This window comes from Xenopus laevis, chromosome 9_10S (assembly GCF_017654675.1).
Source record: "Xenopus laevis strain J_2021 chromosome 9_10S, Xenopus_laevis_v10.1, whole genome shotgun sequence".
NCBI classification, from domain to species: Eukaryota; Metazoa; Chordata; class Amphibia; order Anura; family Pipidae; genus Xenopus; species Xenopus laevis.
In genome coordinates, this window is record NC_054388.1 from 49,549,864 (window position 1) to 49,575,057 (window position 25,194).

Here is a 25,194-nt window from a genome sequence, read left to right on the forward strand (position 1 = left end):
CCTTTTTGTTTCGTGGTATGCAAGATAAATATACTCCCCGCGAACGTGTGAGAAAATTTGCAACACGTTGCTTCAGTGCAACAGATTAAATCCTCACAATAACAGAAACACAAACTGCTGGGGAAATTGCCTTTAAGCACTCTTGCACTGAAGTAGGTATTGGCCAAAACAGGAATAATCTCTCCTACTGCAGATACTAATCTACATGCAGTGATAATGAGGGCGGGGGGGGGGGGAGAGAGTACAGTTCATTCCCAACACCTTTAAATCACCTGCTTCAGTAGGCACAAGGAGCACTGCACCCAATTCCTCTTACCTGTATCTGAAGCGCGATCCCAGCCGTATAAACCCAGAGCGACTGGAGCTTTTATGGGTGGGGGAGCGAAGCCGGAAGAAGGCGTGGTGTTCCACTGCGCATTTCCACAGGTGCTTGCACGCTTTGGGGTGATCCATTTTAAATACAAAAGTGTGTTCCTGCTCCTTGCCCTGCAGGCAAAGGGAAAGTTCAGTCCAGCCATTTGCCAGATACCCACCTTCACTAAAAAAAGCAAATGGTCCCACACACATTGAGCCACATTAGGCTGATCCGATCGCAAGTCTTCAGAGATCTGTAAGAGCATCAATACAGTTCTCGTCTTCTTGTCAATCAATAGGACCGGGTAGACAGTATTCTCGTCACTATCGGCGCTGATCCAGGACACGGCACCAGGAAAGCACAGCGCTACTGGGTGAGCTCCGATGCGGATCGCATCATTCTTTATATAATTATTTGAATCAATAGGACCGGCCCCATACATAGGCCAATTAGCTGGCTGAATAGGCAGAGTCGGCAGCTTGTATTGGCTTGTGTATGGCCATGTGTAATCATCTACTGATGATTAAGAAAAAAAGCATAGGGCACAATGCAGTGAAGGGGCTGCTGTATGTTCTTCTTTAAACATATGACACATGAAGGGAATTTTCAAAATTTTTGGCTATGGGTTTGCTAAGAAGCCGTCTGATTGGTAGCCTCTATGAATGCTTAATGCTGCTAGTGGCTTAAACCAGATCAATAATGGACCATTCACCTTTCAGTTACATTGGGGGATAAAGGTACATTAGATGTTATAAAACAGAAGACCCCAACATAATTTCTAAGCACTTCCTATTGGAGTAGCCATCCACCAATGCCGTAACTGCATATATCCCAGGACAGTAATACTATAATACACAACAGACAGCATAATATGTTTGTTATTGGGAGAAAACCCCACTTGCTTTTTTGAAAAAGGTCAATAGCTCCTCTACTTATATATGTGTAGAGAAGGAATATCTATTAAATTACTGCTAAAATTAAACTCCCTGTGTCCCTTGACTGCCTTCTAGGAGTTCTTTTTCAACTTGTGGACCCCTGACAAAAAGAGCACCAAACCCACTGGGATCAAGAAAATCCCTCCTTCATGGGACTGGAGAAAGGAAAGTGCAATAACAGGATTATATGTCACACATGGCCCACCTGCTCATCATCTTCTACTACCACCAACATCAGCTTGCTCTTCTTGAAATCAAGTCGGGTGATTTTGGGCCTGTGGAGGGGAGAATTGTATTATTACTGTTGAATAAAAACCATGGCAGCACAGGTATTCCTCTGTACCAAGCACAATTCAGCAGGAAAAGTCCCCTGAATTTTATCATAGCCTGTACAGTGAGATACCATAAAACTATAGCAGGATAGGTAATCCCCTGTACTAAGCCCAATTCAACAAGAACAGCCCTGCAGAAAAAAAATGTTATGCACAAGATAGAATTTGATAAAGCAACAGCTCCCACCCATGTGCATAAATAGAGATATACAGAGAAGGAATGCTCTGGGCACACACAGCCCTGGCCTAATGCAGAGGATTTGATTGGATATTGAGACTTACCAAAAGAACAAGCCAATCTTTGTTTCCCCTTCAAATACCAGGACACCCGTTGGAGTGAGGCCGAGCTGATAGTCGTTGCCATCACGACCCTGTTATGGAGAAATGGGGGCAACACTCACATTTCTATCAGACAACGGAGCACAGCCCCTGGGAGCTCCATAAAGGATTTTTGCTTATTTCCCATTAAGCACTTCCTCACTTACAATTTAATTTTCTACACAGACTAAATAGTGATGTGTCACTTTCTGTTACATAAAGTATCCGAGTTTCAATCACACAGAGAAAAGGATGGGCAGACTTTAGCCAAGGTGGGGCTTTGTTAATGGAGGAAGACTTTAAGACTCTTCAGAGGATCCCTCCCAGTATGTCAAAATATGTAAAACAACAAGGAAAACATAAGGGCATCGCTTACCTTCACCATGTGCATATCGACCCCATACATCTCCAGCCACTTGGCTTTGTTCAGGTAGTTGGTCTCAGCCTCAGCAGGAGTCTGTCCCCTAGATGGAAAAAGAAGCAGTAGGTTTATTCTGGGGGGGAGGGAATCTGATTTCATTTAAAAATCCACGGTCCTCACCCATATAGAGCTCTGATTTTCTGTACTCTGTGCTCCTGAGCGGCTTTCTCTTCTGCGGTCAAGCATCAAAATGTGCTGAATCCAACCCCCCCCCCCCACACACACACACACTGTATTTACCCAGGTACAGAGTTCTGATTCTCCGTCTTTCCTGCTCTATTGGAATAAAATCGACAACTGCCTCCCCATATCATTTATTTGACTCTAAACCTTTCTTGCAACCAACTAGGAAGGGTGTGAGCCTTTAATATCAGGGGTCAGCAGGTTGATGAGAACAAAGAAAAAGCAAAGATTCTCAACTGATACATTTTGTCTGTCTGCACGAATGAGGAACAGGCTTGTTAATAGTCCCAATTCTAATAATACAACAAATTATGTATGGTTAGAGAAAAAGGGTAATTCAAAAGAGACTAGAACCTCTAAAGATAAACAATGGTCCGGTACCAAAGGATATTAATCCCAGGATACTAAACGAGCCAAACCTTTTTACTCAATGTTTCGGGATTCATAGAGGTCTCAAATGGTGAAAAGAGACTGGTGAATTGCTGTGGAGCAGCTTTTCAAAAAGGGATCCCATTCTTAGCCTCAGAACTATAGGAAGGTTAGTTTGACATCAGTGGTAGGAAAGCTTTTCGAAGGGGTATTAAGGGATAATATACTGGACTTCATTACAAATAATAATACTATGAGTTTGTGGCAGCGTGGTTTAATGTGTAATAGATCTTACCAGACTAATTTAATTTATTTTTATGAGAAGGTGAGCAGGGACCTGGGATGGCAGTGGATGTAGGGTGAGCAGGGACTATGGGATGGCAATGGATGTAATCTTCTTAGACTTTGCTAAATCATTTGATGCAGTACACACAGAAGGTTACCGGTTAAATTATGGAATATTGGTCTGGAACATAGTATTTGTAAATGGTTAGAGAACTGGCTAAAAGACAAAGATTGGTGGTAAATGGAACATTTTCTAATTGGACTTGTGTTTTTAGTGGAGTACCCCAGGGGTCTGTACTTGGTCCTTTGCTTTTCAACTTATATAATGACCTGGAGGTGGGCACTGAAAGTATGGTTTCTATTTTTGCCGATGATATTAAACCGTGCAGAACTAGAAGTTCCATGCTGCCACTTTGCAGAGTGATTTGACTAGTTTAGAAAACTAGACAGCAAACTGGAAAATGAGGTTTAATATATTAATGCAAGAGTATACACTAAATGGCAGTGTGTTGGGGGGTTTCCTAAAAGGGGATCTGTCACCCTACAAAATAATTCCAAATTCTTTTCTATCATGTTAGTTGAGCAAAATAAACTTTACTTACACTACATTTATTATTTAAATGTTATTTCATTCAGTTGTGGAATTACACAATCACAGAATGCAGGCAGGAGCCATTTTGTGGACACTGTTATTAAGACAAATTGTGTACCACCCCAAAATCTTGTGAAAGCACTAAAATGGGGGACCTAATGCCCTTGCGCAGTGTCCACACAATTATATTTTTATAATGAAAATAATTTTTTTAATGAAAAAAATTAATCTGTGTTCCATGTTTAAGTTGCAAAGGACTTTCATTATACAACTTTTTATGCGTAGGTGTCAGGTCCACTTTAACGGAGAAGATTCTAGTTTCTTTTGTAGATATTACGTTGTCTAATTCCAGGCAGTGTCATTCTGTGGCTACTAAAGCAAATAAACTTCTGTCTTGTTTAAAAAAAATGGGTATAAAAGGACATTTCAACCCACAAAAGACAATATAATACTAAGCACAATATACATTCATTACAAATATTTGTATGGTCTTTTTTTGTAAGTTATTTGTATATGTATTGCTATTGAAAGCAGTGTTTGTCCTTTTCTATTCTCTGCCCTTGTTGCTCTGTTACAAAAGCCAAGGAATTCACAGACCTGACTTGCTGGAGGAGACTGGCTTTTGCAACATTGTTTAAAAAGTAACAACCAGGAATTAAGCAAATGCCACTTTCAATAGCAATTACATTTACAAATAACTTTTAAAGCACTAATCATTTTTAATAAGATTCATATTGGAAATATACTTATAATTGTGTTTTCTTTTATTAGGCAAAAAGTTTTTTTTTTCGGTTGACATGTCCTTTAACTCAAGGGTTGAAAAGATAATATTGCCTCATTATAGGTCCCTGGTAAGGCCTCATCTGGCGTATGGAGTTCAGTTTGGACAACAGTCCTTAAGAGGGATATAAATGAGCTGGAGAGAGTGCAGAGACGTGCAACTAAACTGGTAACAGGGATGGAAGACAAATTATGAGGGTAGACAATCGAGGTTGTTTTCTCTGGGAAAAAAAAAAAGAAGACACTTGCAAGAGGACATGATTACATAAGAAGACATTATAGACAAATAGCAGGGGACCTTTTTACCCATAAAGTGGATCACCGTACCAGAGGCCACCCCTTTAGACTAGAAGAAAAGAACTTTCATTTGAAGCAACGTAGGTGGTTCTTCACAGTTAGGACAGTCAGGTTGTGGAATGCACTGCCGGGTGATGTTGTGATGCTGATTCAGTTAATGCTTTTAAAAGTGGCACCATGATTTGAAAATGACGCAACTGGTCCCACTTATTTGCAGGAGAAAATTAGGTCACTTGGATCACATGCTTAATATTCACATTTGATTTTTGAAAAAATAATTTTTTTACCTGAAATCCTTCCACTTTCCCAACACAGCAAATTCAAATTCCTCTGACTGGGTGGGTGTAAATCGGAACTCCGACACCAGGTCTGGGGTGTGTTCTGAAGGGTCATAGTCTCCCAGCTCCCCTGGTTGTACAGAAAGTGTAGTGGGGGAAAAGATACAATTACATACAGAAGCCCAACATCACTGCGCACCCCTTTAACACTGCTTTTAAAAGGGTGGTTCACCTTTAAGGTAACTTTTATTATGTTATAGAACGGCCAATTCTAAGCAACTTTTCGATTTGTTATCATTATTTTTTATAGTTTTATATTTGCCTTTTTCTTCTGACTCTTTGCAACTTTCAAATGGGCATCGCTGACCCGTTCTAAAAAGTGAATGCTCTGTAAGGCTACTAATGTACGGTTATTGCTACTTCTATTCAAACTCTCTCCTATTCTAGCCTCTTATTCAAATAAATGCATGGTTGCTCTGGTAATTTGGACCCTAGTTACCAGATTGCTTAAAATGCAAATCAAAGAGATGCTGAATAAAAAGCTAAATAACTCAAAAACTTTCAATGATAAAAAATTAAAACAAATGGCAATTTATCTCAGAATATCACTCTCTACATCATACTAATAGTTATTTCAAAGGTGAACAACCCCCTTTAATCTTGAGGGAGTTACGCAACACATTACTATATGTATTTAACCACCTTCCGAAATAAACCCTGCTGGGTAAAGTAGAATACATGGCCCTGTGAGTCATCACTATATATTGAGTGTAAAGGGCAAATTATAATATTAAACACAGGACATGTTTCTGTGCAAGTTGGGTCTTTACAGATATAGGAGAAGCCTTATTTTACTAGGCAAGGCTGTAAAAGTGCCCTCCTGTTTTAGAATATGCAGCATGTCCCTTTAAGATGTGGGTATATAGGAGAAAGGTTTATGGTTCCTTCCTGGTTACGTCTGTCTGTGACTGGGAGACAATCTGCTTAAACCTGCTTATCTCCCTTCTCATGTAAGGGCAGCATCTGCTTATGTCACCAATGGCCAGTGAGCAGCAGCCCATACATACCTGTCATTCAAGTGAACATAGTGTTTGTTAGGACAAGGGATGCACCGAATCCAGGATTCGGTTCGGGATTCAGCAGGATTTAGCCAAATCCTTCTGCTCAGCCGTACCAAATCCTAATTTGCATATGCAAATTATGGTGGGGGAAGGAAATCCCGTAACAAAACAAGGAAGTAAAAATGATTCCCCCTTCACACCCTTAATTTACATATGCAAATTAGGATTCTGATAATTATTTGGCTGAATCTTTCGAGAAGGATTCGGGGGGGTTCAGCCGAATGCAAAATAGTAGATTCGGTGCATCCATAGTTAGGACCACAAGCCCCTCAGAACAGAGGTGTCTCACATTGGGCACCTCAAACCCATTTTTTTAATGTTATCACAAAGAGATAGCACTACAGGCTAAAAACACACTCATATATACAGACACACTTGCACTGCCCAGAGACTTCATTGTAGCTAACAGATTGTTAGGTCACTGCTCGCAAGCATAAGAACTTTATTACAAACACAGGTGAGCAATTAATTCCCTGGCTAGACAGGGGGCACCCTAAGCTAAATACAGGACTAGGAGGCACCAGACTAGCATGTGTTCTCTTTCTCTCTGCTCTTACAGGAGAACTAAAGTCTAACTAAAGATATAGTCTATAAATGGTGCAAATTATGTTTTGAGCTAATGTATCAGCCCAAGGCAACCACAGCCCATTAGCAGGGAAGATATGCGTCTCCAGAGATGCTCCCCATCTTCTTTTCCGCTGATTCACAGCACATGCTCTGTGCTGCTGTCACTTACTGAGCTTAGGGACTGACTCACAATATACTGTTTATTCAATATGTCACAATATAAGGCTAATTAGTACTTAGTACAGATAATTACTACATTGCAGTACAAAAACCAGTGCATCATAATTCAATAATAAGCCTTGTAGCATCAGCTTATATTACAGACAAACCACATTTTCTGCTTGTAAATTTGCGATGACCCCAAAGCTTAGCTTCTCAACAGCTGCTCAGAGCCCACTGAGCGTGACAGACACTTTGCAAGATGGTGACCCCCTGTGACAAGTTTGAAGTCCTGGATCATTGCTGCTATTGAGATGCTGAAACTTTAGGCAGGTGCAATAAGTTCAGTATGTAAAATATGGCATTTTTAACCATATTGATTTTTTGGGTTTAGTTCTCTTTTAAAAGGGTTGTTCACCTTCCAAACTTTGTTTTCAGTTCAGTTGGTTTCATATTGTTCAACATAAACAAAGACTTTCCATCTTTTATTTTTTACTGTTTTCCCAAAAATAAAGTTTAATGTTCCTGTTTCTGGGTTTTCAGTAATTTTTGGCAGCTCAGTGATCCAGCGGCATCTGAACGGTTACAATTTGCTACATTTAATAGATACATTTTAATTGTATTTCTCTGGAATATTAGCAACTGTTGCGTCAATTCTAACAGCTGAATGAAGTTCAGGGATTTTCAGCAGGGTCAAAGTTAACAAATGTATCAACTAAATGTAACAATTTAGAAGTTAAGTCGGCGACCCCCCTCAGAGCTGGTGTAGAAGGTGAAAAATGAAACTTTACACTTCAATATAAGAAAAACGGTCACAAATAGAAAATGGAAAGTAATTGGAAAAAGTCTTTATTTCTGGTGATCTATCTGAAACCAACAGAACTAAAAAAAAGTGTTTTATGGTGAACAACCCCTTTAATGCAAATACATATTAGTACTGGAATAACACATTCTTGGCTGGCAGGGGAAGCTGGTAGTTTGCCAAGGGTACCTATACCATTGCACTTTTCCATGAAGCATGCTATTCCTGTATATAAAATTCATTCTGCAGGGCTGTCTGGCTATGTATGAAACAGAAACGCTTTGGTTTCACAACTCACATATTTCTGGAATTTTGGGTGGTTTTCTCTTACTCATTCCAACTGGTAACTCTACTACTTAATAAAAGTATTTTATTTACACTGCAAATAGAACATAGGGCACGGGGTGCAACCAGAACCAAGGGATGGCACTTTGTGTGACCCACAGCAGAAATACAGGAGACATGATACTTACCTTGCAAAGCATAAGCTGCCAACTGCACAGCTGTATCAAAGGTGCACTCCAGTCTAACAGGGGCAGAGAGTTGACAGTGAGCAAAACATCCATATAATAAGAGGGAATCTTTCAGATTTATAATAAAGGACATCTTTCAGATCTTATCACAGCCACAGGAATCTGATCTAACAAGTTCTCAGTGTGAGACAAACAGACTTTTCTTGATTGGAGTTGATGTGGCTTTGTACTAAGCACAATAGCAGCAGGAACAGTTCCTAAGTTTGTTTTTAGCCTGTACAGAGTGATCCCATAAAACTATGCTGGCATAAGTATTCCTCGGTACTAAGCACAATTCAGCAGAAAAAGTCCCCTATGGCTAGTGCCACACAAGGGCTGAAATCAGCCTGCTAAAATACACAGGCCGATTTTCAGCCCCTATGTTACGCTTCTTTTCCCATTAGGAACCATTGTGTCGGTTCCAGTGCGAATACACTAGGCTGATTTTGGCAAAGAAACACAAGATTTTGCATCAGAGCCAACACAATAGTATAAAGAATTGTAATTGTAAAAAGAAGAGGAGGCTACTGCCCAAGTAGAGGCTGAAATAGGAAAGTCTATTTAAACATGCTGATTTCAGCCCTCGTGTTGCACTAGCCTTAGGGGACTGTTTCTGCTGAATTGTGCTTAGTATAGAGGAATACTTATGCTGGCATAGTCTTAAGGGATCTCGCTGTACAGGCTAAAAACAAACGTAGGAACTGTTCCTGCTGCATTGTGCTTAGTACTGAGTCACATCAACTCCAGGCAAGAAAAGTCTTGTTTGCTCATTGTATGTATAGAGAGATATAAAACTTCCACATCATAGGTAAACCCTTGTAATAAACAAAATTCAACAGGAACAGCCCCTTAAGTTTGTTCATAACCGGTACAGAGAAATACCACAAAACTATGCCAGCAGAAGTACTCCCCTGTACTAAACACAATTTAGCAGGGACACGGCTAACTGGCTTCTGCTTGCCCCTCATCAGAACTGGCTTCTAACTGTCCCTCGTGTGTGTGAATGTTAACAGATTGTGAGAACCACTGGGGCAGGATTGCAATAGTAATAATGTATAATCATTGAACAGTGCTGCAGAACTTGTCAACACTATATAAGGATAATGCTAAATGTAGTGTTAGTTTCCCTTTAGAAATTAGCTAGATTAGAAGGAGGCAGCAGAACCTGGTGCTGGTCATTATGAGACACTTACTTGCCACTGAGAATGTCCTGTTTCAGTTGCAGCACAAAGAGATACCTGCAAGAGGACACAACGTTTAGTGGAAATAGTGTGTGATTTTAGCTTACACACTTGCCCTTACACAAACACACCTGGAACAGAGTCCAATGGCAGGAGAAACTAATCTGCCCTCTGGAGTTTTTAAATGCAAGCCCGGACACTGGAGCAAGTGTTGCGATGAGTTTGCTTTTAAGTTGTAACCACCACAACAGAACCCACCCTCTTCTATTAAAAATCCCTGGAATTTATCAAAAGTAAATAAAAACAGAACAAATGTCATTCCATGTCTGGCACATTGGTGCAATCGTATGGAGCACAAGGATGACTGGGGGCAGGAGAGTGGAGATAAAAATAGTGAAGTGTAAGGTAAATACTTAGTGTTGCATACTTGGAATATTTGTTTCCTTGCTCTTTAACCCAAATTAATACTCAGCTGGAATCATAAGGGCCCAGGGCCACAGCAATAACAGGTTCTGAGGCCCAGATTTTATAGCTGAAAACTTGGTTTTAGGGTTGGGTGTAGAAAGAATTATTCCTGACACCTCAGTCTCTAAAGTTCTCATGGTGCCCAACCTGTTACTTTACAGAATCTTCGAAAATACAACTCCCAGCATGCCATGGTGTTCCCATCCCATTGTAGCTTAATAAAAATGGTCACTCCTAAAGTTCCTGAAGTAGGGGCTGGGGGTGGAGTCCCCTGTAGATTTTGGATATTGGACTCACCGGGTCAGCTCCTCTCTAAGATTATTGGGTTCTGAAGAGTAGAACTTCACCCGCAAATGTAGGCAGTAGGGTGGCCCAACTGCAAGAGGAACAGAAGAGAATGAATGGAGAGCTTGTTAGTTACATTGTTCTACACATCTGGCTTCATTAGAAGGTAACCAATATCTGGCAATACAGAACTAATTATATGGGGGGCATTACTGTTACAAGGGGCCACTCATGTCAACCTGCAGAACCTCGATTCCCATGATGTTAGTGGTGGGGTTTGTCAAGAATAGAACTAAAGGCAGTGGACATTGGTGTATTTGGATGTCAGCACCTCCCACCCTTCCCAGCGCAGTCCACAGCACTATCCCTCCCCCCCCCAATCCCTCAAACAACTGAGGACATTTTCAGGAAAACATTTTAGATTTGAAACCCCCTAATAGGCAACAGGGGGCTCATCTCGTAAAACAACCAGTGATGGTTAAAGGGCATATAAAGTTAATTTTGCCTGCCACCACAAAACTGCTAGCCATGGGTACATCACTGTTGCCATATTCCACAAGTCTGTATCTTTACTGAGTTTCACTTACCCTTTCCAACAAGCTTATACAATATAAATACATGATAATGATAATACAACACAAAACACATAGCAGGGAGAAAAAAAGGGCTGTACTTACTCTTTACTTGTTTTTTAATACTTTTAGTGTTATCGAGCCAGTGCTACAAAAGAGGGAGGGAGAGAGAGATCAGAGTTGTCAGTACCAAGCAATGGGTTAAACACAGTGTAACAATGTGTCTCTGCAGCCACTCTGGTCCACACGGAGCCCTAACAATTGTGGCCCCTGAATGGATGAAATCTCCACACCAATAAATCACTCATTCTACATCTCTTGGTAGGGAATCCCAATAACCTGACTGCCCCTACAGTAAAGAAACCCTTCCTATGGGGATGATGATAACATTGGGTAATAATGTTATAATACACAAAAGCCAAAATTATATCCTTATAAACAGTGAGTTCTGATGTCATTTCTGTCACATGACTCACTGAAACTTGTGTATTATAATAAATAAATTCCCCAATGTTGCAAAATATGAGGACATTAGAAGTTACCGAGGAGTTCCATGACCTGTATAAAAACAACTCGGCCTTCGGCCTCGTGTTTTTATATGGTCATGAAACTCCTCGATAACTTATAATATCCTTATATTTTACAAGAGGGGGTCCTTTATTCACTATATATTCCTGTTTCCCAGAAGCCTCATAGTGGGTGCCTGGGGCTGGGGTAAGGGTGGGTCCCACACCTAGCTGTGCCTGTCTCCAAACGCTCAGCTCTCAGCCCAGGAATGCGGAGGAGATAAAGAGAAAACAGACGAGATGAAGCAAAACACAGTTTCATTTCCACCCCCAGCTCCCTCACTATACTCACAGCAACCCCACAACAGCTCATTTCCCTGTGCCCAAAAGACATACATTAGTTTGAGGCTCCACTTTAAGGCTAGTGAGTGGAGGAGCAATGAACACTAATCATAGAAATGTTTCCATAAAACAATTGCACAGACCCCGCTGGGCAGAAATGGCTAACACAGTTCATATAAACATGGATTTTAGTCCTGCAGCCGTTCAGCTCATACTACAACTCCCAGCATCCCCTTACAGCTAAAGGCTGAGTGTTGTAGTTCAGCAAGAGCGGATTTGGTCCAAAAAGGAAAATCAGGAATGACAATATCTGACATTAAACAAGAGCAACAATATCTCGAGCATAGCTCGGACATGTAATGGCGCTACTTACAGGCACTTGTGCTGAATCCATGAACTGCAGCCCAAAGTAATCCTTCTCTATCAGATCCAGATGGTACATGATCTGTTCAAACAGCTCCTGGCCCTCGGCTTTCTTCTGCAGAGACAGATAAACCCGGGGGGGGGTCATTCACTTAATCATTCACATGCAGCAGTATCTAGGTATTTATACACCGAATCCAGAAATCGGCTGAATGTAAGCCTTTTTCAGTAGGATTCTGCCAAAACAAAGAGCCTGGTCGAAGCAAATTCTAACACTACAAAGTGCCACATGCACTTCTGTTTGGGTATGTGTATCAATTCTTTGCCACCGAACTGTATGCGACCCCAAGGAAAGGATTCAAAAACAGTTAGATATTTGGCCGAATCCTGAGTGAAGTATTCGAGATTTAGCAGAATCCAGAAAAGTAGGCTCAGCTGCATTCCTAATTTATAGGGTAGGAGCTGCCATATCGTGTCCCTTGGACACTACATTCCTTCTCTGCATATTCTACATATTCCATGGCAGGCCCAGACTGGCAATCTGTGGGTTCTGAGGGGCTGCTATAACGTCCCATAGAAAGTCAGTATTTAGTGGGCTGGTGGGGGCTGTTTGGGCCTCTATGTACCTGAAATGCCAGGGCCTATTTTAATTCTCAGTCCAGGCCTGTTCCATTGCTGTTTACAGAGACATTAGTCCATTCCCCCAGTGGAGCTTGCAGGTGTACAGTACAGGTTTGCATTACAACCACATCCTACAGAAGGGAGTCTGCTTACAGAACTAGAAGTCCCAGCATCCTCCACCATACACCTATGTGTAACACTGTTTACCAAACATATGGTTCTGTCACAGCTACAGAAGTGTATACAATGGCGAGTGATGCATCAGGCCCCTGGGCCAGAGTTAGGAAGGCAAATGACAGAAGACAAATAATGGACAAATCTCTCCCCATTGCACTTCTCGGCCAGTTCCAAGCACAACGTTGAAAAGCCTCTTTGTGCTCCCTAATGAGCGGAGCCATGAAATGTGCATTGTTCTCTGTGGGGAGACTTTGGCTGCTCAGAAATTCCTTTCTCTGCCACCCAAGCACAAATGAGCAAGATAAATATTTACTCAGCACTACTGGCCAGAGGCACAGGCAAAAGGGAACTGGGGCCCTACAGAAGGGACTTGCCAAACTTCTGCACATGGATTTACCTGCAGCAGCAGCACCATTAGTATATTGGCCATCAACAGGTGTTAACCCCACCTACAGCCTGAAGTCTTTATATGGTCACAGAACCTCTCAGTGACTTTTAAATATTCTTATAATTTACAGTAGGGGATACAGAATTCCCTATAAAATAAACTTAATCTAATAAAATTTAGAGGAAAGGGTAAGCCATACTTGAATCATAGGGCCCTGTACATGCACCCCTCCCCAACTGCACCAAAGACAATAATTGTTACGATATTTCTAGTGTTTGGACATCTGCTTCAAAGCAAATATTCTATGGATTCTATCAGCTGGAAGCAATAGTCCCTCAGTCTGCAGCCTTATGCATTTCTTCCCTGTTAATAATAACATTTGCATAAAGCACCATATCCTGACTGGCAGAATGTTGGCAGGTAGCAGTTTGCCCAGGGAATAGCCCCTGCCAAGCTTGATCATATTCTGGTTAAAAAACATATAAATATTAGACAATAATAATGGGGGATACACATATTACTGAAGTAACAATGGCAGTAGGAATTTATATGCTGCATGTTTGGGTTGGGTTAGAGGGCTTGTTCTGTGCATCAAGTTTTGTTAGAATATACTATAACTGAAGCCACAATTAACCCACAGGCACATTTAGCCCCTCACACAGACATTCTCCCTGGTATTCAGATTTGTGCCAAAATGCTGAAAGGGCGCTCATTACCCAACGCATAAAGGTCACCTTGCTCCTGGGGGTGTCTCTTCGCTGAGTGCAGCTGGTCACCCCCTGATCTGCTGTTTAGTTCCAGGTCAGCAGCACTCAAACGTGCAAAAATATGTCACCCAAACCCAGTTCTTGATCGGCTCATCTAGCAGAACACAGGCGCTGCACAGAAAGTATTATAGAAGAAGTCTTAGTGACAGCATCAGAACCGAGATCCAATAACTGAGTAGGACTTATTTTCATTTAATTTGCTAAACCTGAAATCGGCATTGAATTCATTTTCTAAACCTGAAATAAGCAAACTACCCAATATCTATTCATTTCTCAGTCTCACTGCGTTTCTAGTTATGTGTAACGGTCATAGTGTTTGTCTGTCCGTTTCTGTTCTCGGAGTCTGACTTTGGGTACAATGTAGTCACTTATCCTGTCAGGCCATCAAATCAATGCTTTAGTGGGCTGCAGGTGGGTGGCAGTCAGAAATTCACCCAACAGCCCTCTCCTTCGGTGACGTCAACATGCTGATGCTCAGCCAATGCATAACTACATCTGTCTTACCCCTCTGAGGCATTCAAAGGTGAGGGGGTCGGACACAGGTACAAAAATATTAACAGCTTGTTGGGTCGGGCTGAATCTGCGTTGGCAGAGGGAGGGTGAAGGTTGAGTTGACTTTATGTGGACCCGCACATGACAATTACACTTAATCACTCTCTTGTCACAGACGCAGCCATGTTGCACATTTATGCATAATCTTTTCTGGCCAGTAGAGCGAGCGCCGTCTTTATAAAGTGGGCCCATATGTATTTTTTTCAGAATATTGAGGCCAGGTCATGAATATACATTATCCAAGTTCTGTAGAACATCAAACTGGACAGGGCTTTCATTAGACACACATTAAAGATGGCTGAACACAGCAGAGCTAAAAAAACAGTAGTTTGGCAGCTCCCACCTATATTTATAAATCCAGTTATAGGGTGAAGGAATGTCCTGGTCACAGTAAGTACAAGTGAAACCCCCAGTGCTTGGTAAGGTACAGATGATCACTTACTGGTAAATCCACACTGACGTCACTCCCATCCAGCAAGGACACTCTGCATGTGATTATGGACCGTGCATCTCCAGCTGCTGGAATGTGAGTCGTTGCCTTCTGGGCTTCCCGTAGTCGTTCCTTTTCAGCATGCCGATGCATGGAACGGCGCCCCAGCGTGCGCCGAAAAAAGCTGAACATCTTTTAACTGAGGGAAACAGAAAGGGAAAGCATCAGACTGTGTCTCACAAAAACAGAACATTAAACGTGAACTGTTTGCTAGGGTTTGTGTCCCTGGCAACAAAAAAGCAAGTTTATAGAGAGGCTACATTTTAATTCTTAAATGGGTTGTGCACCTTCCAAACACGTTTTTTCAGTTGAGTTGTTCTCCGATTGTTCACTATAAACAAAGACTTTTTTTCAAATTGCTTTCCATCTTTTATTTTTTACTGTTTTCCCAGGAGCATCTGAACTGTTACAATTTGCTACATTTAATTGATACAATTAGTTGATACATTTCTCAGTAGTATCTGTGGAATATTAGCAACTATTGTATCAATTTTAACAGCTGCCTTTAATGAAACTCAGGGATTCTGCTCAGCATGGACAAAGATTGCAAATGTATTAAGTATTAAGTAAATGTATCAACAGTTAAAGAGTCGGCGACCCCCTCCCCATCCCAGAGCTGCTTTAAAAGGTGAAAAAAGAAACTTTACACTTCAATATTAGAGAAATGGTCACAAATAGAAAGTGATTGGAATTTTTTTTATTTCTGGTGATCTATCTGAAACCAACTAACTGGAAAAAGTGTTTGAAGGTTAACAACCACTTTAATATTTTTTTTTTATCGCTTCTCTTTTTATATGCAGGCCCTGCCCTATATATTCATCATACGGACTGTCAGAACTTAGTTTCAATTTTAAACTGGAGAAGTGAAGAGAAAAAAAAACATGCTTTGGCAATGATTCCTATGACATCATCAAAACAAAGGTAACTGGGGTAAGAAAAAGGTGGCCCCTATATAAAGCAGTCAATAAATAAGGCAAGTATCTTTAGAATGTCCAGTCCATGGGATGAACATGGAGTGGAGAGATTGGTTCTATGGTTTTCCACCCTGCAGTTCATAATGAACTGGAGCAAAGGACATTGGGTGAATTAGTGACCCCAAATTTCTGAGGGCCAAGAACCCTCCAGATTCCTTATACATTAGAGCAGGAGTGCCCATAATTTACTAATGCGAGGTCTACTTTTAGTGATGTTGTCGCATTATGATCTACATCCATAAAAGCATTGTAAGCATGCTGTTCCATTGAAAATATTACTTAAATATTATATTGATGTATGAGAGAATTTATATTGCTATATTTAACAACTATTTGTATGTAACCTTACTATAATAAATATCTGAATGAAAAGGATGAAATAGGAGGTTGATTTAGACAATCTGTTGACAGTGTCTTGAGATCTACTGATCATCATCATCATCTATCATCTATCACCTTTTGGGCACCCCTGCATTAGAGAGAGAAACGGGTACCAAGCAGAACAGATCCAGACCTCTAATTCCTCTCTATAGTCAGATATCACTTGTCAGCGGACAAAGAATGAAGGAAGGTCAGGAAATTGATAACTCTCTGCCCCAGGGCCCAGTCACCAAACAACCAAGATAAATTGCACATTAAGATAAAGTTTATTTGGCCCATGAGTTGGTTGCCCCCACCCCTGCATACATCCCCTGTGGCTGGGTGTGTGTGTGTGTATGTGTGGTGTGTGTGTGTAAATGTGTATGTGGGTGGGGGGGGGTGTAAGTGCCCTGTGGGTAGTCACCCCACTGTCTGATTGTGTCATTGCCTACTACATATTAAAAGGAGAACTTGCCCTTTAACAGGCAAATCTAAACTGTGCCAAAAAACCTCAGGTTCATATAAACAGTCTGAGAACACTCTCCCCCTCCCCAAGGTTTTTAAACTGGTAGAGCTGCAATCCTGTCTGTCAGCACCCACTCTGCATATCTCTGCCTTTAACCTGTGGCCCTGGCCGTAGCAGCATGAATAACTTCAGCCAAAAGGCTGCTTGAATTATTCTGGGAGCTGGAGTTCTGCCACAATGCAAGAAACAGGGTGCATATGTCTGGGGGAGACTCTGAGCAGCAAAAAGTTCTCCTTTTACTTTTGTACTTCTCTAGTTGGCAATGGTGTACTGCCTGAGGTGCCCAGTGGGTTCAAGAGGCGCCAAATGCAATAGGCAAAAACTCTGTACTCTTGTACTACAAATCACAGAACATTTAATATTTGGGAACAGAGAAAACTCGGAGCATTACACCAGTATCCAGTGATGTCCAACCTACTGCTCTCTCTACTCCCAGCACCGTCAGGCATTAATAATACTGTTAGTGGCACTAAGAAACAGCTTCTGCCTTCCTACTGTAACTCCCAGCAGGACATGCTCTAAGAGAACATACAGACAGCAGTGGATACTATAAGGTTACTGCAACTCCCAACAAGGATGGTCTCATACAGCATACAGTCAGCAGCTGATACTGTAACTCCCAGTAGGGTATTGCTGTAGTCTAATAAAACATACAGTCAGCAGTTGATACCGTAAGGCCACTGTAACTCCCAGTAGGGCACTATTCGAAGGGCAATGACACTCCATGCTATTTTATTGTGGCTACAAAATGCCGGAAAATATTCTGCCATAGACTGAGAATTGTCTCAGCTAAGGTATTGCTCTAATACAGCATATAGTTAGCAGCGGATACTGTAACTCCCAGCAGGGTATTACTCGAATACAGCAAACAGCAGATACTGTAAGGCTACTGTAACTCCCAGCAGGAAATTGCTCTTACAACATACACAGCCAGGGCAGTTCTGGAAGCAGCAGATAAGGGTTAAACCCCAAAAAACTGCCAGTTCAATCAAAAGTGATTCTTCCCGATTCTCAGCCAGTTGCACGTCCCTGCTTGTCTGCAGTGCTTATGGGCGGGATTAGCCAATACATGACATTCCTTGCTTCTGTGCATCTCAAAATATCCTCCCCACCGATGCACCCCAAAACACCTTCATAGAGGAACGACCAGGGTATACTCAGCACTGTACCCCAGCAACCAGTGATTTTAATTCTCAAATGGAAAAGCTGCCAAACATATTAAAAAAAAAGAAGAGTTCGGCCAATGAAAAATCCAAGTTTGGGGCATGGCCAACAATCTGATGAGGCAGGAATATGTGAACCAAAAAAGCCAAATTCAAAGTGAAAGGAAAAAGTGTTGGGACATGAGATCCAGGCATGTGACTCCCATTTATGTGATGGTGATGGGTGATAAATCAGCCAAAAGGCAAGCCAGGTCACTGGCACTCACAGGAATCTTCAGTAACTGTAAAACTGTTCCTTAGCAGCCACAGTAGCAGGACCATGAATCCTCCCTCTTTTATTCTGCTACAATGTGGTGCCCCAAAACCAAAGAGGATCCAGCCCTCACTAATACTTAGCCGTGTGAAACAGGGGTCCCACAGGAGGAGGGGCTAACTGATTAGGAACCTACAGCTACACTCAAACATAAACAATCCCAGAATGAACCCATCATCAAATAGCCATGGGATCTCACTGTTCAATGCCATGGTCACACAGGTTGTTGGCCTCGAGCTTAAAGGACAAGTAACACCAACAATATTTACAGAACTTGGCCTATTCGTTATCTCTATTCTGTAAATTGTTGCTTTACTTGCACCACGTTTGCCGTGAGCTGTAGGGGAGCACCGCTAAATTATCTGCCCCCAGAACAATCCTGGTCAGCAGAACTATAGTGGTGACTGGGGTGAGAACATTAAAGGTATATTCACCATAACAATCCGCTGGCCTTTTACCTTATATGAAGAACGGCACGTGTACTAAACCTGGTGCTCACAAGGGCAGTTCAGTTCATGGGAAGTGTAACAGCCTAGTGCTACAATATAATAACGTATGTCAGTATGAGATTGAAAGTGTTGCACAGTCAGCCCCACTCTGGTTAGCGAGTCAACAGTGCACAACACCCACCTACTGAAACCAAGGGACTACAATATCACTAAACTGCTTTGTCACAGGCTGGTGCAAAGGTATGAACAACTTGAGTAATAGTAAATAAACTGCCACTAACAATTCTATGCTTCCTATAAAACATGTCCTGTGCCTTTATATATGTAACAGTAGTGTCCCAAAATCCTGTAGTTAGTGACCCCCAACCCATAGACTTCTAAGGTTACTGGAACAGATAATGGGCTAATATGTAAACAATCCCTCGTGCACAAACAGTTTCACCATCAACTCCTTGCTGAGGGTGAGTAGAATGTTAAACCAGTTAGTCTAGAGCAAGTTAAACAAGTCTCTAACGCAATAGTGTTAGGGGTCAGTGCAACGCTAAATGTGCAATACCCAGATAATCATTAATAGAATTGTGTGTGATAGCGCAACACTCTCTGCCCTGCAAATAACAGTGACACACGGGCAGTACTGCATGAATGCAAGGAAAACACAAGAACTGGGAACTCTGCACTAAAACATACACAGACTAATTATGAATGACTGTGTAACGTGCAGCACTGTACAAACATAATTGTCAACGTAATACAGACAGCACAGTACAAAGTAAGGATGCACCGAATCCAGTCTTCGGTTCGGGATTCAGGCAGGAAACAGCCTGATTTGGATTCAGCCGAATCCTTGTGCCTGGCCAAACCAAATCCGAATCTTAATTTGCATATGTAAATTAAGGGGTGTCCAAACTTTTTGCAATGAGGGCCAGTGTGGGGGCTGACCATTCAGCCGGACATTCTTTGAACAATTAACATCATTTAACTCATTTAAACAAGGAATCACATAGCAGTAATATTTGGGCATATGATTAGTGAAATGATCTGCCACTTGGTCTATACTGCTGCCTGTGTGCTGAAGGTGTTGGCAATAGACACGTACTGGCACGTAGTGACGAATTGCTCTCACATATTTTATTACGTCTATTGACACCTTCAGCCCTAAAGAAGTATGTGAGAGCGGTGCGTCACTCTGTGCCAGTACGTTTCTATTACTAACACCTTCAGCACACAGGCAGAAGTATAGACCAAGTGGCAGATCATTTCACTAATGTGCCCAAATATTACGGCTACGCGATTCCTGATCGCACTGTGCTAGCGGGCCACAATATTATTAATTTCATGATAGAGGCTAAGGGCTGGTGTAAATTTGAAAACGGGCCGCATTTGGCCTCAACTTTGGACATGTCTGTTCTATTCATTCCAGTGCAGTTTTTAGAGTCATATTTATCAACAGAGTTCACCATTTGATAAATGCGCTTTTAAAAATCCCACAGGAATGATTAGAAAGTGAGTGGGGAGTTCTAGATTCACACTTTAAAGGCAAGTGCGATAGGAAGGCACTAGTATTTTGTCTCGCCCGCCCAAAAACAATAATTATGAGTTTTGCTATTTGCATTAGGTTTGAAATAAAACATCTTACTAAAAAAAAACAAAGTTATTATTCAGCACAAAGACATAAACATGGCATCACTATCAAGCGACTCTCAATCAAAGTCCCCTCAGTGCCCAATTACAAGTAGTGTGTCCCCATCAGTGCAAGGTGGGCAGGAGGAGTACTGTGAGATCAACAGGTGAGCGCTGCTATGAGAAGAGTGAGGGGAGTGACAGTGTATGTAACAGAAATAGTAGTGAACAGTAGTGAGTAGTAGTGAATAGTAGTGCACTAGTGTGGGGAAGAGAGGGCTGCAGAGCAGTGAGTGATGCCAGTGACAGGGCAGAGGTGAGAGTAGTAGCAGGGGGAGGGGCAGAGAGAGTAAGTAGTAGTGTATTTGTGAGTGTGCGCAAAGGCCCCTGTGGGAACAGTTACCTGGTCGCCGGTGTCTCTTCCCGATTCTTTCCCCGGTTCCCCCTCCCCAGAACCCAGCGGACAGTGCCCGGATGTGGCGTCTCAGAGGCTGATCCTGCTCTTAAAGCGGCAACAACACCACAGGCCGCTCCGGAGTCCGACGGGTGCGCCGGATGCGCGTGGCCGCAGAAGAAGGAGGGGCGGGGTGTGATTTGGGGATAAATGTGCGAGCGTGCGCCCAGCGTTGTGCCTCATTCAGATTCAGCCCAGGATTCCAGGACCTTGGAAAACGCAGGGCTTGGTGTGTTTCCTCAGCAGTGATACGTGACAGTGGGAAAGCATCTTTAGAAGATATGAAGCCTCATTAACCCTGGCACATCTCCCCACCTGCTACTTTCACCAGGGCAGGGCGATCCTAGGGATGTACCACTGAGGCAGCAGCACCCCCTGCCTCCCTCCCTCTCTCTCCCTCTGTATCGCTAATGCTGCGCTCTCTGCACTAGTGGAGCCCAATTTTCATTTTAAAATTGGGAATTAGAGGCAGCTTTTTGCCCCTGGTAACTGGCCGCTCACTCACTGCCATCTGAGGCAAGGTTCTCCCTTTGTCTTGTGGAAGGAGCAGCTCTAGTCATAGGGTTACCACCTTTTCTGGAAAAAAAATACCGGCCTTCCTATATATTTATCTTTTCTCCCTATTAATAACATTTGGATCAACCATCATTTCTACCGAGCAGGTGGCAACCCTATCTAGCCATCACCCTAAAGGTGGCCATACACGAAGAGATCCGCTCAATTTCGCCAATCAAGCGGATAGGGTTGCCACCTAACCGGTAAAAATGATGGTTGATCCCCATGTTATTAATAGGGAAAAAAGATAAATATATAGGAAGGGTGGTATTTTTTTTCCAGAAAAGGTGGCAACCTTAAGAGCGGATCTCTCCCCTATATGCCCACATTGAGGTGGGTGATATGGGGCTGATCCGATCATAGGCCCTAGGGCCAATCATCATAATGTAGCCAATACGGGCGGTCGGATCGCTGGATCGCATCAATGAACAGATGGGCTGAGACCCGACAGGATTTTTAACCCTGCCCTTTCGACATCTGCCCAACTTTCGGCCACATAACGATTGGGAAAGCCCGTCGGAGGGCCCTACACATGGGCCAATAAGCTCCCGACTCAGTCTGTTGGCAGCTTTTATCAGCCCGTATATGGGCAGCTTTAGAGCAATGTCACATGAGGAGATTAATCGCCTGCGAGAAGGCCACTCTTCTGTGGGCAACTAATCTCCTCCAAATGCTTTTTCCACTGGCAATAAAATGATTCTCTGGTAGTTTTGTTTTCCCAAAGTTGCCTCTCGATATCTTTGCTACCTCAGGGGACCAAATGTTCCTTGTTTCCTTCCCGCAAGCTAACATTAAAATCGCCAGTGGTGAAACATACACAATGCAAAGTTGGCCAAAGTCTCCCTGCAAGGAAACTTCGGGAAAGGCAAAGAACCACGTTTCAATCCTCAGCGGCAATTTGAATGTTAGTGGCTATGGCACACAAGTGTTTTGGGGTTTTTTTTTTCATTTTTTTAAATCACCTAAAGTTTCCTCAACTTCTGGCAACTTTGAAAAACATCTCAAAATGTCTTTTCCCACCAACGTTTTACATTATCGCCAGTAGCAAAGCTTGTTCAGGAGACTAGTCGCAGAAGAGGAAGTTTTTCGCATGGCAACTAATCTCCTTGTGTACCACTAGCCTAGCCAGTGGAAAGGAAACAACGGCTTCTAAGTCACCCACGGTAGTGATTTGTAGCAGGCGACAAAATGTCACATATGCCTATACTCTTACAGTTCCCTTTAGGCCCCCCCCTCCGTATCTCAGAGACTGGGACAACCAAGAATCTCCCATCCCAGGTTTGGCTTCCATTTGCTCTCAAGCCACTGACTCTGACATATGGACAATCTAGACAACGTTGAAGTTGGTGGGGGCAAGCAGGCCCGGACTGGCAATCTGTGGGCCAGAGGGGCTGCTATAAGGTGCCATAGAAAGTCACTATTTAGTGGGCTGGTAGCAGGGCCGGAACTAGGGGTAGGCAGAGTAGGCACGTGCCTAGGGCGCGATGGTGGAGGGGCGCAAGGCAAGTACTTACTCCTACCCCTAGTCCGGTCACTTCTCTGCCGGCCGCCCACTGTCCCATCTGTGTATGCATGCGAGTACGCATGCGTCAATTCCCGCATGCGCAGAATCCTTTTCCACGCATGCGCAGAAGCGTTTTTTTGCGCATGTGCAGAAGCGTTTTTTCGCGCATGTGCAGAAGCATTCAACCAGCCGACGCAGCAGCCGGGCAGGCTGCCTAGGGCGCCTGCCCAGCTTGGCCCGGCTCTGGCTGGTGGGGGCTTTTTGGGCCTCTGTGTGGGCTGATTCAGCCTCTGTGTACCTGAAATGCCAGGGCCTATGTTAATTCTCAGTCTGGACCTGGGGGCAAGTGTGACTGTGCCTGTAAATATTGGGTTTCACCAATATGTGAGATAGGACCAAGTATCTTATCTAATAGATATTCTATCTGTCTTCAATTCGCAGTCCATCAGCTATTGCTAATAGGGGGTGCTGGGAGTTGTCATTGAGGAGTAGGTGAAAGGCCACAGCAGGGCAGGCACCCCTATTGCGCTCCTTTAGTGTAGCTGGGGCCCCAGCAGTGGTGTAGCTAGATATTACTGGGCACCACAGCAAATTGTTTTTCAGGCCCCCCAAAATGTCTAGAGGTTGACTTGTTTACAATTATTTATTGAAATTGTATATGACTTAGGGCCTCATGGGGCCCCTATACCACCTGGGCCCCCCTGCAGCCGCAGGGTCTGCTTCCTCTGTAGTTACACCCCTGGGCCCCAGCTCTTGCACATTTGTATTGCCCCATGTGAGCACCAAGATAGTGGGGCAAATGGAGCTGATACAATAATTTGGCTCGTGGGCTAACAGTCAGGAGTCTGTATCAATCTCAATATGGCAAGGTGGGGTTGGAAGCACTAAGTATTAGAAGGACCCACCTTGCCTGGGCCTTTCCCTCAGCTTCTCAGGAGTGGGAGGTGAGCCTCTAAGTGAGCATCCCTGATTTAAAGGGGCAATGCCACCTTCATTCCTATTTTGGAACATTGAGAAAAGACAACTGTAAGAACCCTGAATCATGCCTACTCAGCTCTGTGCAGTGGGACCCCCTCCTTGCTATACCCCTTTGTCTTTATAAATGAGATCTGTTGTATCTGAATGAAGCTGCAGTTAAACTACATCTGCCGCAATCCCCCCAGGGACTGTTGTTAAGCAGTTACAGTACAAGCCCTATTGAATGAACTCCTGTCAAACAAAGGGGTAAACTGCCGATTAAAGGGGAATTAAAACTCCATGAAGCATTCATATTGGCTTCAGTTCTACTCTGGACTCCATCTGTGGGGAGTCTGCACCTATAGGCATGGGAATACAGGAGTTTCTGAGCGTTTCAGGAAATTGCTGTGTCTCAGCACGCACAACAAGGGACATGTGCAATGTATCACTCTGTATATAAAGCACCCTAATGCTGAAGGAGCACATGTTTTTTTTTTCTTACCTATATCTAACCCCCACCTTAAATCACACAGTAGAAGTGTAATCATACAGAAAGCAGAACCTGTATAACACAGATGGGAAGAGTGATGGATTACTGTATATTTGGGGAAACAAACTTTAACCCCATCCCTCCTCTTCATTGGCAACTCCCTTGTTCCCATACAAAGCGCCAGACAGTAGCCCATTGTCCCCCCTGGGATTTAGTAAGCAGGTTCCTTTGTTTGCCCTGCCCCCTGCTAATTGTGTTACTGTTAATGTGTGATTTATTTGCCCCAGTTGCCATAAACTTCACAACAAACTCACAACTGAGGCTCATTCACAAGCGTGAGATCAGAGTTTGCACAGGACACTCACAAACATTCACTATAAAGTCTTCAGAGCAATATTGTGTTGGCTTTTTGGATTTAAACCCCCCGTGTCCAGTATTTATTTAGGCCCCTCAGTTGAGGTTATAGGTAGATAAAAGGTTTGGGTCACACACACTAAGGGAACCTACCCTGTACAAAAACTGTTCTGAGGTCACTGTTGGACAGTCCAGTTTTATAGAAATTGCCTTGTGTATGGGGGCAAAACTGATGGAGTGGTGGGGACCGTTCCGGTTAGGCCTGCATGGGCCCATCTATTAAATGAGTACAATTCAAACAAACAAAAGGCCCCATGTAAGGAGGGACCAGCTTCACAGGTGCCGTGGGCAAAGTTAAGATGTGCAAATACCTTCAATATCAGACGAACGGTTGTGCGATGCAATATCCCGACCTACCACTAACCATTCAGATCAAATAAAGTAGTAAAAGGACAGATTA

At 42.9% G+C, this 25,194-nt stretch overlaps 1 protein-coding gene across 3 annotated transcripts in view; it reads right to left on the reverse strand.

Moving 5' to 3' along the window:
* The window catches only part of epb41l5.S (erythrocyte membrane protein band 4.1 like 5 S homeolog), a 36,127-nt gene extending 15,113 nt beyond the window's left edge, over positions 1 to 21,014 (reverse strand). Inside the window, exons 1-12 of one of the 3 annotated variants that reach the window (XM_018238673.2) lie at positions 20,824 to 21,014; positions 14,968 to 15,154; positions 12,031 to 12,135; positions 10,915 to 10,957; positions 10,250 to 10,328; positions 9,500 to 9,544; positions 8,268 to 8,320; positions 5,155 to 5,275; positions 2,317 to 2,404; positions 1,905 to 1,993; positions 1,496 to 1,565; positions 317 to 486 (exon numbers count right to left, since the gene is read on the reverse strand). In XM_018238673.2, the coding sequence (XP_018094162.1) occupies positions 317 to 486; positions 1,496 to 1,565; positions 1,905 to 1,993; positions 2,317 to 2,404; positions 5,155 to 5,275; positions 8,268 to 8,320; positions 9,500 to 9,544; positions 10,250 to 10,328; positions 10,915 to 10,957; positions 12,031 to 12,135; positions 14,968 to 15,147 (1,043 nt within the window). In that variant the 5' untranslated portion in view covers positions 15,148 to 15,154; positions 20,824 to 21,014. Of the gene's footprint in view, positions 1 to 316; positions 487 to 1,495; positions 1,566 to 1,904; positions 1,994 to 2,316; positions 2,405 to 5,154; positions 5,276 to 8,267; positions 8,321 to 9,499; positions 9,545 to 9,618; positions 9,822 to 10,249; positions 10,329 to 10,914; positions 10,958 to 12,030; positions 12,136 to 14,967; positions 15,155 to 20,823 lie in introns of those variants that run through there. The other 2 variants (XM_018238672.2, XM_041579139.1) reach the window with 2 other exon arrangements.
* Between the last annotated feature and the right edge of the window lie 4,180 nt (positions 21,015 to 25,194).